The sequence below is a fragment of the Drosophila guanche genome, unplaced genomic scaffold (assembly GCF_900245975.1).
Source record: "Drosophila guanche unplaced genomic scaffold, DGUA_6, whole genome shotgun sequence".
In the NCBI taxonomy this organism is placed as follows: Eukaryota; Metazoa; Arthropoda; class Insecta; order Diptera; family Drosophilidae; genus Drosophila; species Drosophila guanche.
The window spans coordinates 13,260,030-13,277,375 of NW_022995743.1; the positions used below are offsets into that span (position 1 = coordinate 13,260,030).

At 43.5% G+C, this 17,346-nt stretch overlaps 1 protein-coding gene across 1 annotated transcript; it reads right to left on the reverse strand.

Moving 5' to 3' along the window:
- Positions 1–9,511: 9,511 nt before the first annotated feature.
- On the reverse strand, positions 9,512–13,680 carry LOC117580740 (dynamin-binding protein). Its single transcript, XM_034267421.1, has 3 exons — positions 13,473–13,680; positions 10,297–10,901; positions 9,512–10,226 (listed from the first exon to the last, which is right to left on the reverse strand). The coding sequence occupies exons 2-3, from the start codon at positions 10,898–10,900 to the stop codon at positions 9,709–9,711; spliced, it is 1,122 nt and encodes a 373-aa protein (XP_034123312.1). The 5' UTR covers position 10,901; positions 13,473–13,680; the 3' UTR covers positions 9,512–9,708.
- Positions 13,681–17,346: the final 3,666 nt, after the last annotated feature.

Sequence of the window (17,346 nt, forward strand, 5' to 3'; positions counted from 1 at the left end):
TGCTAGAAATATTTAGATATCCTAAACGGGGATGTGCCTAAGATAGGACGCTTAACTCTTTCCGGAACTCGATGGTCCCTTAGCTTTTTCTACATTTCCTACATTCCCTTAGGAGTACGCCTCTGCATTGAGCACTTATTACTAATACGACATGTGAACCGCTTCAAGGTACATGTGTAATTATAGCCAGTAAATGTCCTGTCACTGTCCTTGAGTGTCATAGATGCCAGCCAATACTTGTTGCATGTCTCCCAGCATGTAGCCGAGGACAGCAGTTGTTGCCTTTCTCCTTCTCTCTCTCTCTCTCTCTCCCTGTCTCTGTCTGCATTGTGTGTTCAGTGACCGTAAATATCAAGTAATTTTCTGCAATTTTTCGACGCTGCCAATTGATTTATGGCCTGCTGCTGGTTGGCCCACACACCCTACCGGCAGCCTTGCTTTGTTTGCTAAACAAAAGACGAGGCAAGTGAGCGCCGTCCTGCCACAAAGGATGCTGAGCCTGCGGCTATGGCTCGCACTTGTCAAGTGGTCGCCCGTTGCCATTCACCACCATTTCCCGCTTGTATGCAAAAATGTATCGCCCCCGCCAGGATTCTCGCCCTGCAGCGCATTCCCCCCATACACATCCCGCCCGACACAGCAGTGCACCCGGCCAGCTCGGCATGGGGCGTGGCCATTTTTTTCTCATTTAACAAGAAAATTCGTTTAAGGAATTTCATTAACATATCTGTGTTGAAAACAGCAGTAACAAAATAAAAACTGGAACAGTAAGCAAAGCTCAGGGAACAGCTTGCGAAGTTTGGGAAACACTCGATTGTTGTTTCTGTTTATATTCCTCAAAATATACTTTAGAAAGATCATTGTTTAGGTCAAGTTTTACTTGGCATTCTTGGGATATGGAAGACTGATCGACAATCTTTTGGGAATCACTATGGGGTTGAGAAATTGCTTATTTTCTGCGCTGTGTGGTGCCTAACAAAATTATGATATAATGTCCTCTTTTGCAGGCCATTGGCATCAAACATCATTCAGTTAAGTGGAAAATAATGTGACGGCGTAAGCGATATTTTTTATGCATATTTCGTCCGCTCCAGATACTCCATTTTCCATATTGGACTCTCTCTGGGGCCACTTTGGCTTAATAATAAGGCGTTGCGTTGCCCATACGCCGCGTTGCGCCACGTGGTGTAACGCAAGGCCTCCGGTCCCTCCCCTTGACCGTTGTAATATGATCTGAGGGGGGTGGAGCAATTATTTATGCATGTGCATACTTTGCTCTAACACGATTTTCCGCCTCCGCACTGAATCCCCCGTGCGCTTTCTGCATGCAAATGAAGTAATTTGATTGCAAGTCGATTCGAGAGAGGGACACGGGGGAATTAACTCTCGGACATCGACAGGAAGTTGAGTGCTGCACGGATCGATGGAAAGGGGTTGTCTAGTGCAGCCCACTTGGCATTTTCTTGGCGCAAAAACTATAACCATATGTCATATTAATAACCACAAAAGGTACTGTCTAAGGCGACAGTTTCGAGTCAGTTGCTTGTATGGATTACCTATGGATTGTAGCTGGAGAGTATCGAATGGTGCACTCGTGTCACACCTCATCAGTTCATGGAACCATTATTAGTTTCAGCGGTCAGCCAGTCAGTCGCTCGACAATCCTGCCCAGGTTTGCATCCCCTCTGTCCCGTTCCACGTTTATTACCCATCCAGTCGTATTTTCATCTCGTTTCAGCTGTTCATTCAGCCTTGCAGCCACTTGATACACTAACCAGCTGGTCTGCCAGCTACCAGCTACCATCCCATCTCCATTCCGTTTCATGCTGGTCCGACGAGCTCGTAATTTGAAACGGCTGCACAAGCCACAGTGGCACATCCAACCCAGGAGCGAATGCCCAAGGGAGGACTGCAGACCAACCGCAGAAAAACGCGCCATGGTGACCTTTAGCCAGGCCCTGGAACCGTCACAGAGCCTAAGCCGTACTCTTTTGAAGAGGGAGGGGGCCACAGGCAGAGTGTGATGAGCAGGAGGAAGATCCAACTGCGTTGTGCATTTTCCCTTTATTCATGTGCAGATTTGCCTCCTTTCCCGTTTTTGCCTGGTGTTATTTATGACCTCCACAGGCTCATAGAGTTGCATATACGATTATACAACGTTGCCTTGGAGATTTATGGCTGGTGTCTTATTATGCATAAATTAGGGCAGACGACCCTGTCCGTCTCCCTGGGTCTCCCCATGCATTCCTCCTTCCTCTCTTCAAAAGAAATCCAACTTAATCACTTTGAAGTCGCTCGTAACCTAATCGCATTTGTAGCAATCAGATGTACGCCACGCCCATTAACAAATATACAATGACATCCAGGGTTATCCAAATATCCTCCCTCGGCTGCTCTGCCGTCTATGTTCTCTTGCTACCCTCTCAATTTTCTCTGCCAGGCTACTCCTCTTACTCCTCTTTGGCCCTCCAAAAGTTAACACGCGCCTCTCATTGCGATTGATGGTTACGTCCTCATGTATGTCCGATTGATTGACTGACTGACTGACTGACTGACTGAACGATTAATGGTTCGCCTTGTAATTTCATTTAGCTGAGCCATTCCCAAAGTTGTCACTTGGTTGTGGCCAGGTGAAAGCTGCCAGAGTTCAGACGCAAAAGTCAATCGATTTCGGGGTCGCTCCCTCTTAACTTCTCCTGGCCATTGCTCCTAGGACTTTCCCCCTCAAACTGTCAAATGCGAGCACGTCTAGGCTGTTATGACATATGGCTGGAAGTTATGGGAATTTCTTTTATGGGTGAGAAATAAATTTAGTGCTGTCCTGTCAGACTCAATTTTTATGGTGGATTGGCTAGAAAAGATTGACTCTGATTTTGGGAATGCACTACATCGGTTTGATTGGATGGTAAAAATATATTCGTACTCATACTCGTAGATCGGTATGTTCCTTGATTGACAAATCCTTGTTAGCATTCCATTAGCTCAATACTGGCGCCGATGGAAGCACAAATTATCAAGGCAGTGGGTGTCGAGAGCTTTCACTTTACGCCCCACTGCCACTACTTCCTCCAGACTCGTACAAATGAATATTAATGTAAGTCTGAAATTCTGAAATTTCAGCAAGCCAGCATTCAAAAGAACAACAGTGAAAAGCAATTCAATTTTACTTAGCATTTTAATCTTAATACTCAAAGCAGACTGATTGAACCAAATGAATATTGCTGTAAAGATTTTCATTGCTCATAAGATTTTATTTGGCTTGCGACTGTTTGGTTTTTAATATGATTTTTGAAAGTTACGGCTTCACATTTTCAATCGAATTATCGTTTATTAGACATTTAAATTCAACAGAATTTGCCTTAAGCTGAGTAGGAGGATGCCACTAATTTGAATAGATTCTTTTCACATTTATTTGCTTTAATTTAGTGTTGGGAACCTGTCAATCCCACTGATCCCACCCGACATTATCATCCATCAGAGGTCTTTCAGCTGCATATACTTGTAGAATTAGGCTTGAGTCGGGCGGGATTTAATATGTGTAGCAAGTGAAACCAATTTCCCTGCTTACTTATGCACGTAGGATACAAGCGGAGGGGTGACAGGCAGTCGAGCCAACAAATGTCCCACGTGTCGTGCAGGTAGAGCACAGCCCAGCACAGCATCATCCACAACAAAAGAGAGTCAAATAAACTCTATCCTAATGCCCCTGATGATGAGATACGACGAGGAGCCGAGGGAGTGGGAGAGAGCCCTGGGCAAGCATTATCATTCAACCCATATCCAGCGACGCACAAGGCGCGTGACGGGGTTGTATCCTATATCCCGTTTCCCGTATCACGCATTTGTGTTTGTATCTGTATCTGTGTCGGGCGGCTGCTTCCCATCCTGCAATTGGCGTTTCTGCTGCGCAAAATCCAAACTAATAATGACATTTTGCAAATTATTCCACATCGCAGCCTGCTTGACACACTGACACTGAAACGACGAGCCACAATAGCAGTGGGAAAGGAGACAGGAGCAGGAGAAGACGTAGCTGCAGTACCAGGAGTCGGAGCAGGAGCACCCAGGGTCCTGGCTGGCGGTGGCACTGGTGTGAAATTTATTTGCTGCCAGGACTAGTCACGTTCGGGTCGTATGTGTGTGGGCCATAAAGTTATTCAGCAAAGACCAGGGAACCCAAAGGGTAGACAAGACCAGGGACAAGTTAAAGCTGCTTAGGGATACAGTATAAGGACATTAAAACGACTACTGCTGATGCAGATCAACTAAAAGCGGATCGTATATTACTTATCAAGAATTTCGCTTCAAGTTTCTTATTTTCGCTTACCATTTCCTTGGTATCCCTCAGTCGAATCGCTTGTTGTGAGCTGCTGATTTTTATACAAAGTCGTCGCTGTGAAAATGAAAATGTTTGCTCCGCTTCGCCGTTGAATTTATTATCCTGCTGATTGCGTAACATTTATTCATGTCAATTAGCCTTGGCAAGAAAATGCAATAGTGCTGTTGATGTAGCTGCACTCCCCTTTGTCCCATACCCCTCCTCTCTGTGGCCAAGAATTCTTGGAGATGCTGATTTCTGCCGCGCTTTTAGTTTATGCAACATATTTGGCTTGGATAAGCTGCCCTCTTGGCCGCAAATTGCAAACGTCCTTGCAGCATGTTTTATGAACATCGAAGATCTGTTCACTTTTCCTTAACCAAAACCTTAGGCGCTCAAATGCAGAGGCGCTAAAGTGCAGCGATCCTCAGTACGCATTATATTATGATCTGTGTAGATTTATAAAATAAATTAAAAATCTAAAAGCTAGACTTATGCGCCTAAAAGTCATTCTACATTTATACATTTTTCAAATTTTAAATTAGATTGCCTTGAACTCTGTTAATGCAAATCACATATCGAAATTCATAAAATTTCGGAAATTAGCGCCACATTATGTGTGCCTTTATGTGTGTGTGAGGAAAGTGCTTGGGCTGGTCTGGTTCAGCCTCAACATGGAAATGTAATCCTCAAAGTATATGTAGTCTACCTTAAACAATACGAGCAATGGTATGATCATTAACTTACTCTCTTCAGTGGAGATGCCTGAGACATGGACAGACACTTGTTGACAACTGTTCCGACATTTTCCTGTTTTGCACACTTCCGTTCGGCTTTTACCCTGTGGGCCCGAGGCAGCCTTCTATTTTAATTTAGCTGCTCCAACTAATGGATTCGGGCTTACGTAACTTCAACACTTTGGCCGTAATGCGGCACCGAGCCACCCGGCCCTCTCCTTTCCCCATGCTGTGCACCGCACCCTTGGTGCGATATTGTTGCTGCAAAATTAAGACTTAATTTGCATTTACAGCAACAACAAGAGGAACGTTTTGCACGTACCAAACTACTACTATATATACAAGATGTATTATATAAGGAAGAGTTAGATAGATGTATGTACAGACATACATATAGAACAGTCTACTGTTCTCGCACTTTTTGCTTTGGGCTGGCCAACTATTGTTGTAGAACGGAGGGGGAATCGTGAAGGGCTAGAGGGTGCTGGCGTTGACTATATATAAATTAAGTATACGCAGTGCAGCCCCTCTGTTGTGTCTCATTTCTCTCTCTCCCTCTCCGTGTTGGCTGGAACTGCCAACTGAGCCAACGTCTCTAATGACCACTTTGAGGGTTTTAAAATGGGCGACAGTCAGGCAGCGGCCACATAAATAACACGACGAGCGTCAGCTCCGTCTCCTTTTCACCATTCCTACATTTCCCCTGCTGCGGACAGAATGAAATTAACTTATTCATTAGCAAATGGCAGCCAGGGGACAAGCCTCAAACACACAAACAAATATGTACGTACATATGTACACGAATTTATCTTTAGCCACATTTGAACAAAGGAAGTGGCGGCATTTATCCAAAGGCGCTAAATGTCAGACACTTTCTACACATTAGAGCAATGGTAGTCGTCTCCTTCTTATATGCTGGCACACTCTGGATGGACTAGACGGGTATATCGGGGATGTTCTTTCAGCTGGCTGCTTTTATTCGAATGTTCGAAGGGGCATAGGGATCTGTATTGTTATTTTGTAACTAACTATCATTGACATATCAATTTGTTTCAATTATTTCCCAGTACTATTTTGTTCATTTTATGGTTATCATTACTAACGTAACTTTTCTCAACAACTTCTCTCTGTCTTCAGTTTTATATATTAGAGCATTTATTATTTATTTCTTCCATTGAATATTAAATCTTGCAACTTTTTCATAAGAAAGCCAGGGTATTTCCCATGGCTTTAGTTGTCGCTTTCGGGCAGCCCTCAACATTTGGCAAAGTTTTCTTTCTTGTTTTTAATTAAGAAACATTTTCATTGCAGGTGCAAAATGGCTGGCAAATTGCATAGAGAAAACAAGGCAGGACCCGACACGACCCGACCCGACCCGACCAGCGGCGCAGACCTGGGGCAGGACTTCGGGCGTCATTTTGAGTTGCTTTCCTAACGAGGCGCTTACACACACACGAACACACAACAACAAACTCGCCCACCGACTGGGTAAGTGCCTGCGTTTTGCAGTTTGTTTGGCATCCCCACACAAAAACCAAACCAGCCCCCAACACCCCACTGTGGCCATTGTTCTGCTGTTCTCAACAACACCAAAAAAGCAAAGAAAAGAACAAAGTTTAATTAAGTTTTCAGGTTTATTTTTGGCTCGGTTTCCTCGGATTTTGCATGCGTAGCAACAACAATGGGACGACTTTTGACTGCTGTCTGCCTGTAATTTATAGCAGTATTTAGTTGCAGATTTTTCTGACGTAACTGTACCTATACATATGCGTGTATGTACTTGCAACCAACTGCGTTAGAGAGTACTTGGCATGTGTGGGTTGTGCTAAGAGAGAGCTTGAAATAATGGCGCCCACCCATCAAAACTAAGGAGATTTACGGTTGGCTTAAACTAAACTTTCTTTTGGGTTTGATAAGCTCCAGATAATGTTTTAATTACATTTTAGAAGTATGATTTTCTGGCACTTCTACTTTATTTAAGTTCAGATTTTGAGTATAAAAAACATTTACAAGCCTTTTGACAGTGAAAACTCGTTCTTATAACATTTTGTATGTCTTTGATTTGCACCATTGAGATCCTCTTACATATTTATCTGACCATCTGCTGTCTCAGCTCTCCTCTTCCTACTTTTTTATGCCACCTCCATATCATTGTTATTGGATTATTATGCCATCTGTTCGACAGCTCTCGACAGAGATAATGCTTCAGTGATTGCCCGCTCTTTCTCAGACCCTCTCCAAGTTCATTTGCACTTTTCTTCCATGCTATTTTTTTGCATAAGGGTGCATCACTAAATGGAGCGGCAGAGCCAGTGGCAAGGGATCCATTTAACTTGCAATTTGAATGCAAAGGACTTACAATTGTCGCCGACAAATTCTACGTTTTTTTTCCAACAGTCAGCCGAGAATGGAACGTAAATTCGAAAATTCTTACACCTCCCTGCGCTTGGCAGCTTAGTGCTCCGCCCATAAAAAAGAAAGAAAGAGAACGAGGAAAGGGTGGAATCCGCTTATAATGTGTCAAGTTGGGCAGATAGCTGTGTTCCGTCAAATGATTTCTTCGCGAATTCACAAGTTTTTAACGAATTTCCTAGAACATTCGTGCAAAGGGCGAGCACATCAAAATTGCTAAAAGAATTTAAATACATTTTGACCTCACTTGATCCCTGATTTTCCATCGATATGAGTGTGGAAACACACTCTCAATCAGGACTTTACATCTTCGTCTGCTCTGCTTCAGGTGGACAGGCAAATTGTGAGCACATTACCAGGACAAACTCAGTCTGGAGCACCCGTTGAGGGGAAGATAGGGGATCTCAGGGCGGAGGCGGAGGTCTCCATTCCGTGCAAGTGCGAAATATTTTCGCTGCGATTCATGGGCGGGTAGGGGGTAGGCAAAAAGGAGGCCGCTTGATTTGGCGCCGCACATAAATGCAAATGCAAAGGTAGCCTGGGGCGGGATTGGGGTGCTGTATGGGCCGTGGTAGCGACGGAACCGTGGAGCGCAAAGTGTGGCACATATTTAGGCGTCGCCGCATGCAAATGTTTGACGTTATACAATAATAAAAGAAAATCCGAGCCAAAGAAAGCAAAGGGAAAACATATTATTTCTGTTTTTGCTTTTTTTGCGACGTCTTTATTTGCATTTCTTCTGGTTCCTTGCATATTTTTCTTACTCGATTTTTATCGTCGTCGTCGTCGTCGAAAATGTTGCGCAAATATTTGCGCTTTTATGTGCAAAGCCAATGCTTCTTCACCCCATCTCTACCCATAGATTCCCACCCTTCGTTCACGCTCTTCTCTGCTACCAAGTTTTCATCGTATTTCCTTTTATGCATTCAGATTTACACACCCTGCCAGAGGGTATAACAACTTGGCTGCTTCTAAAAACACAGAAAATAACCATCAGAAAATAACGATGTTAAGGCAATGAATATTTTCCAATAGAAGCAATAGGAATTGTCCCTTTGAAAGGGCATCTAAACCTCTGGGCTTCCAAGTTATCCTTTCTATCTTCCGTTTTTTGTGATTTACTTGTGCTCTGTGTTTGTACTCTCTTTCGTTTTCGTTTTCGTTTTCGTTTTTCTGTTTGAATTCGAGCCGGTAGTTGTGTGTGTACAGCGTACACTATACACTGTTGCAAAGGTAAATTGGATTGAGAAATTGAAATCGCATTCAGCAGCAACAGCGTGAGAGAGCGAAAGGGGAAAAGAGGGCGCAGAGATAGTGGAAAATATACTTCGTTTTATTCACCTTATTGATTTTACCTTTGGCTGTATGTGTATTGCTCTGTAGCCAAGGAAATGATAATCATCTAGCTGCAGTTGGGAGTACAATCTCCTCCTTCTAGTAGAGAAACTTTGATGGATTCTGTTCTGCATTCAGCTCCATGTTGTATGCTAAACTTACTTATATCCTCTTTCAACTACATGCACACTTTCGTACAAATATCCTCTCACCTTTCTTCCTGACTTTGCTGAAAAATTGCCGCCTGACAATCCCCCGGACATACATCAACGTCAGTCGCTAAAACCATTTCCTTGTTGGTGTCTCCCAAAAAACAAATTGTCAAACTTAAATTATGTTTCCCATGAGCTGCGGGCCATGACGTCATATTTAATTAGAGTAAAACTGTGCAAACTCCCCCCTTATACAAATTATGCCATGCACATCCAAATTAGTTGATTAAATCGTCCATGTTTGGCCTCATGTCATTTGTAAAAAGAGCAATTCTGGCCTGCCACTGACCAATTAATTAGGTGAGGCAGGCCCAGGAAAGGGAATTGGGAACTGGGATTGGGATTGCCCCAAACTATGATCCCAAGACTACATTTTTGTATTGAGAATGATACGGATTGCCTTGCAGCTATAGAACTGCTCTTTTGGAACACATCTGAGGAGAGTGCTTTCCTTGATTACTGTATAGTTACTTCTAATCTTTAATATGTTTATTTAAATGTTGAAACACTAGTTGCTACGACAAATATGATCGAATATTTGGTATTGTGTATGTTTGTGTGTGTGTGTGTGATTGTTTGTGTATAAGATGATGACTTAAGGACATAATGTTGTTCCGCTCTACTAGTATTCCTATGCCAAACCCAAGCACCCAAACATTAAGCAGCCACGGTGGGTGCTAGTGCTGCGTCCCGCCTAACACTGGCGCTGCATGACTCGATCCAGGTCATTCCAACTACAGGAGTAGTCGATCTGGAGCAGACCCTTCTTGCTCAGTCCGAATTTACGTGCGTAAATTCCCGAGTAGAGCGAGGAGTCGCCTCCAGTGGAGTGCGGGGAATCGCACTGAGTGCGTGGGCGACCTGCTCCGTAGAGGGTGGAGGGTGCCGCGTATATGAGGGATTTTGTTTGCTGCTGACACTCACTGCAATCCGGAATGCTGCAGTACGGCAGTGTAGCATAGGGATTGCAGTAGTCATAGGCTGGTGAAAGCGGAGGCGGTGCTGGGAAGTCGATCTCCGGTGCTGCAGTCAGCGGTGGGGCAGACTTGCCGCTGCGCTTGCGCCTTGGATGCGGTGCAGTTCCATAAATGTTGCTCTTGGGCACCTGAATGGGAGCCGAGCGGCGTTGGAGGGTGGCCGCTCGTCGTTGGGGCATGGGTAGCTCGTCACCAATGGAGGAGGGGTGCTCGGTGGAGCTGGTACTGGAGAAGCCTATAGAATTATACAATTTCAAGACTTTAATAATACAATTTCAAAGTTGTACTGTCTGTGATGTTCTCACCACCGTAGCCGTTGTATAGCTGACGCTGCTCTGCGTAGAGCTCCTCCCGTAGCTCCTCTTCCGCTTCTGAATCGTTGTCATCGTTGTCCAGATGCAGCTGCCTGGTCATCGTGGCCATGTAGTCGTCGTAGCGACTGGGGACACCGTAGATATCACTCCTGGCGGTATACAGGGGTTCTTTGCGGCTGCTTCTGCTCCTCCGCCGGCTTCTTTGTGGCACACAGCACTCGAGCTGGCACTGGGAGCGCGACACGCGACGCGTTTGTGTGTGTGGGCGTGGCATGGTAGCCGCCATGCCCATTCCCATTCCCATTCCCATTCCGTAGATTGGACTTGGGCTTTGGGAGTCTCCATAGTGGATTTCATCCACTTGCTGGCCAGTACCATCATCGATCTTCTTGCGCACATAGTCGTAGTTCTCCAGGTCCCAGGGATCGACGTAGCACCGCTGCGAGGGCAGCAAGGTGGTGCCATAAATGTCCTCCGTATTGTCGATGGTGTAGTAGGGAGACTCCAGGGCACCGATTCCCTCGTGGCTGCCGGGAAGCGCCTGCTTGGGACCCGCTCGACGGCGTCTGGGAGTTGTCTGACTGCGTTCCCGCATGCTGGCAGAGAGAGGGAGAAAGACAGAGAGGGGAGGCATGGGTAAAGCATCAACTGGTTGCAGTTTCAATGGTTCGATTATGCAATCGATGGCACCTCTTCCGTCAAGCAACGAACCCGCTCCCTCAATGCTGGCCGCGAATTTTCCCAGCTCCGTGCAGGTGTTACACTTCGCTCTGACTCCACCATTAGCCGGTTTATGGGTCTACATAACTTTGCATAGCCAATTCAATTGGCATTCCAATGGTTTTTCATTAGCCCAACCAACTGGTTTACATATGGTACATAAATCTATTGGTCTTGCTCTGAGTCTCGGTATCGATTTGATGTGTTTTTTGATGAGTTTTGAGTTTTTAAATATCTAAAATATATATAAAAATATTTTTCAATGAAATCCCCAGCAAATCGCACTGATATGCCAAACCCACTCAACAGAAACTTTATTAAAATATGCCAAACAAAAACAAAAACCATGTGGAAAATGGGCTTTGAAAAAGAAATTGATATACTGAAATCAAGAGTGGAGGGCGGAGCCACGCCAATTCAATTCATTCGACCTAGAATCGAATGTATTTATCTCGGTATGTAGGTAGATCTTTAATTTATATTTATATCTTTTCATTTGTATCTACCTTATTGATATGGGGTTTTCCAATATTGATGAAACTCTTGAAAATTATGATATTTTTCAGTGGGCATTTTGGAGGTTTTTTTTTTTTGGTTTTTTTTCTTAGTTTTTTTCATAAATAAACCCAGCCCATTTGCACATTTTTTACGCAACCCTTTCGTGGCATTTGTAGTTTCTGCATTTGCATAAAATGTCTTGTTTTGGGTTTTGTTTTGTTTTGGGCTTTTTGTTTTAATCGTTCGGATATCGATTTACATTTGTATGGCTTCAACAAGCAGCAAAAGCGCTTTCCTATTGGAAAAATAATTGATAAAATACACAAAAAAGCAACGTGACTTGGCTGTGGCACGCAAATGAAATTGCCTGCTTGCGGCTCTGTCGTGGAGCATATTTATATATGACATATATCCAAGCAATGGACTCATATAATAGACAGGTACACGAATAAATGCATTTTGAGAAGTTTGCACGCAAAGAAAAATACCTTTGCATATGTTTTGGGCTTTAGCTACATACTCGTACCTTTGAGCTGTCTATTATTTAAAACAAGACAAGACCGCAATGCTGCCATGAGAGGCTTTTGATATTGTTAAGTCTCATATTGAATTCAATCATGTTAAAATCATAATATGGCTAATTAATTGCTAGTTTATATTTATTGATTCAGTTTCAGACATATGTATGTAATATGTATATGAAAACAGAGCCTCTCGCATATGAACACATTTTCATATATATTTGCGGTATGTACTTATATATGTATGAATGTATATATCACATCAATGACAAAACTAAATCCGTAATTATCTGTTCAAAGGACCAATTATTGGCTTGACCAGCGTCCACTCTGCGAAATGAATTCCCTGCCAAAGATGGCATTTAATAAACAAATTAATTGGCATCTATTTCCTCTGCTTTGCAGTAAAATAAGAGCCGCGGTTAGCCACTGCTTCAGCCTCAATGTCAGATGCAGCGTCAATTGCCACTGTGGCTTTAGCTTTGTGCCATTTGCATAACAAATGTGTCATGCTCAAGGGAGATTATTTTTGAATGCAGCTGAGTTGGCCAAGAGCTGATGAGAGGGTGGTGGATGGCCTGGAGTTTCTCTCCTTTGCGACAAAAAAGAAATTTCGCTCAAATGATGTCAGAGGCAGGGACTTATCATCGCATAGTTGGTTAAAAATCCGGAAAAATAATTACATTTTATGGTTTAACATGTTTGAATGTATGAGGCAATGTCTATGTACAGAGTTCCTTTAATTTTGAGATCATTCAAGCTAATATCATCCTGATGTTTATTTTTTTTACAGTCAAATCAATTTGGTCAATAAATAGCGGGCGGCTTCACCTCAGATTTTTTTTACAGTCAAATCAATTTGGTCAATAATTAGCGGACGGCTTCTCCTCAGATTATGCATAAAAAACTTAAAAATAAGCAGAAATATTTCAACATCGAATGTTAATGCAAAATAACTGGAAACTAGTTTGCCAAATGCTAGGCGACCTTGTTGGGCATTCGATTTTGAATATTTGATCGTGTGATATCATACCCACAATCGTTTGTATTTACAAGAGCACCAACACGAATAATCAACATGGAATTCACAGAGAGCTTCTGCCGCACCCACAGAGGGAAGGCGAAAGAGAAAAACTGTTGTAAGTGATTCACCGTCTGAAGAACCATTCTCCCGCATGCCTGGGCGTACTGCCTCCCGTTGTATGTGCTTCCAAAATGGTCATCATTACATTGGGATGGCAAGAGGCCCACGCTAAAGATAACTCAAACTTGACAGGCTCACCAATCCCCTCAACAAAGCAGATGTGGATAAAGACACCCGTAAGCGTTCGCCTCAAAAGATCTTGGGACTCTGCCCACATACTACATAATCACATGGGCTTGGACAACTTTCTTTGCTTTTGACACAGTTTCCTTCGTTTCATTCACCTTATTTGGTTTTGGGGTTTTTATTTATTTGTTTGATTTGTTTTCTTCACTCGTCACCTGCTAGACAGAATTCTTTTGAAGACACTTCTTTAGGCGGATATTTCATTCGCGAATTTCAGACACGTTTCAGTCGCGGCCCACGGATACCGTTGATGGGCTTTGATGGCATGATCTATCGTCCGCGCATGCGCTTCGCGTACCGCTCGCTCTTGCGTTCAAAAAAGTTTTAGCATTAAGCTGCAACTGTTGATATCAAGCCGGTATAAGCTGCGACGTGTTCGCAGGTTGCCAGTTTGTGCGTGGCAATAGCAACAGGCCACTGCATGCGAGAGACGAGCAAAGCAATATACCGCAAACAGTTGTCTTCGGCGCAGAATCGCGTCTTGTCGTGTCCGATCTTGTCTGTCTGGTTTGCTTCGAACTTTATACATATGTTCGAGGTTCGAAGCGGTATGATCATCATGTTTCGGTCGCAGCGGTTCGTTGCGGTTGGGTCTTTTTGATTTGGGCCAATTTCCATTAACATTTAAATATGAATTGGGTTTTCACTGCTTTGTTTCAAGTGTAATTGCTGCTCTCTGTTAATTAATTAGCAGCTAATGAATGAGACAGCCTGTGATTATGCCACAGGCAGAGTGCTCTTCAAAGTCACATTGACATGCAAATTTGGGAATCGTTGAAATGAGACTGCGGCTGCTGCTGCGGTAAACGGTAAAGAAATGCCAGGAAAAAGGTTGAAAATAAAAGGGACAAAAGACAATGAGGCGTAGTTACTCTTCCTCCTATGAAATGTGGATGTAGTAATGAGAAAATGCCAAAAGCCCCTTGTGCAAGTCAGTCTTTGCAAACTTCTTCCATGAGTAGGAATAGCCTTGGGAAGGGTACTCTGTTAGGCGTAAGACAGCATCTGCCTCCAAGTTCAAGCCGAGTCTGGCGATGAAAGACCCGGAGAAATTACATCACTTTGGGGTTTCAACTTCAACTTGAACCGGCACCTTTTGTGAGGTGGGGTATGCTTGAAAGCATTGTCTAAGCGTTACAAATCAGCAATAGAAAACAGCATTTCTCATTCAAAATATTTCCCACTATAAACTTTTCTTTTTTAAATCTAAAATATTTTCAATAATTTATGTATGTATGCAAATGCATAACAAAAAACGAAAAATTAATTTTTGAAAACAAATAATAGAGAAAAAGCTTTCACTTTCAGTGCGGTGGCGGTCTTTTTTTTGTTCAGAAATCGTGTGGACTTTATGGGTTTTATCTAGTGGGGTAAGTTATTATTTTCCACCATTTTTGTGGTGCGGTTTGAGTGCAAACAACTATTGATGGCCAATAGCCAAAAGCCCAAAGCCAAACCAAAAACATTTCAATTAAGCCAGCTGAAGTGGCCCACAGATTGTGGCTAGCCAAAGCCCCAAAAAGGTGATTAACAAATAATTGCTTTGGTGTTTGTTGAGATTTATGCAATCGGCACGACCAAGAAATATTAAATAAATATTCTTTGACGATAAGAGTGCCCGATCATATAAGCGTTGTAGTCAGTGGACTGAAATGACATCAGCAATAAAGGATATTTGGTGTCATGTCTCAATATTTGCAATTTTGTACACCCTATAAAATCTACAATCCTCATCGAGGACTTCATATTTGCCCTCATTCAGGAGTTCCTAAAGCGATTTGCCACTCTTTATGGCTGCAAGCATTTTTGGATAGGCAGCACACGTTGCACACGACGCACAGGAAACCGGCTGCACCTGGCCACCCTGCGGGAAGGGGTTTCTGGGATTTCATGTGATGTGGGACCGCTCTACCAGATGTTTGCCTTTGACTGCCGGCAGACTCGTTGATCTCTGCTCCAATTCCAATATGTGTGTACGCTTTTTTCTACTTGCTGTATCTGTCTTGTGCTCGCACCATCGACATTGTGCAACATGCTCTTCGGCATGGCAAAAACCTGCCCCTCCTCCCATGAGGTGGCAGCTGCAGCAACCATTAGAGATGCTGAGTCGCAGATTGTGCTGCACCCAAAACCGAACCGAAGCCGAGCGGAGGCGACGGCGACGGCGACGGCGACTTGGACCAGGCCGTTTGGTCTCCTCTTGTCACTCGAGTTGCCACTTTCGATTTTTCATACCTCGCTTTATTTTTGTGTCCACAAACGCCCCTCCCGTTGCCAGTGTTACGCTGTGGCAATAATTGTGAGTGGACTTGGGCATTTATGGCGTTTACCTCTTTGGCTCCATTTGCTTGTACTCTTGCACGTGTTCAGCCCACAAAAGGGAAACAAGCTAGAGAGAGAGAGAGAGAGAGAGAGAAACAGGTAAATAGGGTGGGAGAACGGACAAAAGGGAGACAGCAACAGGGAAATATGGAAAAAATGATTCGTAATTGTGTGCTTCCCATTTATATGTCAGCAGAAACGGTTTTTTGTGGCGCCCTTTCCAAACGGAAAGGGACACGACTCATGACTACTTGGAAAATTAATTTTTCCCCAAAACGATTTCCCGCTCCTCTTTAATGACAGGAAAAACATAAATTAATCATCCAATTGCTGGGGTGGGGTGTCCAAAAAGGGGAATTAATATTTCGGTGATATGATAGAGGGGGTTCTCGTTCTGTCCTTTTTTTGTGAGTTGGACTATTTTCCATTTAATTTCCTGTGGCACAAATCGGGAGATACAGTGTACATTAAAACTGCAGCGATAAATACACAAAATATAAATCTTTAACAGATCTTATATCAATAATCCCTTGTGGGGCTTAGTTGAACGACCGGGCACAATGGGCCATAACTGCAAACCATTAAATGTGTATTTAAATCCACTCATTGCTCAATCTGTTTGATGATGCAATAATGCCTAGTACCAGAGACAGACATCATCAGCAGCAAAAAGCAGCATCAGCGCCAGCAGCCACCATCGCCATCATCGACATCTGACATGCGGAGGGCCGCACTTTCAAGCATAGCATCCAAGTCTCCATCTTCATCTCCGGCAGCTCCCTCAATCATTGTCTGGGGCTCAGTCTGACGCATAGTTCAAGTGGCACGGCACAAATCATCATTTTTGCAGAAACAGAAAAATACACATACTCGTCTGGGGAAAAACAACAAAAATAATGACACCACTTGGTGCTAGACAGCATCAGAGGCAGCTTTGACATGATTTGGTCAAAATAATTTGTGGTTCTTTATGGTTTTTCTAATACTTACACTGCACAAGAGGTCGAATCTGAACTTTCGAAGGTAAGCTACAATATGTAAAAACAAATCTTTACCCCGTAAACTTCTACCGTTCGAAAGTTCCATCATCTTCATTTGATAGGGATGATAGGAGTCAATAATTGGATATCTGCATATCTGCAACAACTATTTGGTGTAAAGCGATTAGCTTCGAGAAAACTCGCAGGAAATTCAAGCTGTGTGAATGATGCAATCCAAACGAGTACATCTTCTCCATCTTTGGGAGCATAGAAATTTAACAATTGTGGTTAGAATTATTTGTTCTTCAGTGCGTTTGCTAACAAACGATTTCAAGGCCATTTGTTTCAGTTGGCAGACGGCACCCACACAGCAACATTTACAGATGTATGTACATATGTATGTATTGATGTGTGTTTGTGTGCACATCTTGCTCGATGATGCCTCAAGTTCAAGATACAAAACTTTCTGGCGTGTGAGTGAGTGTGTGGCTGGTACATTGTGCATTGTTTTGGGCCGGGCAACAAAACATTTTTTTTCCCGAACTTCCGCGTCTCGGAACAAGATACTCCCTGCTCTCTGCACGAGAAAAAGATACATCGCTGCCAACCTTCACACCGCAGTGGCGGCAACAGGTGCAAGTGCCACAGACATAGCCTGCTGAAGTGTAGG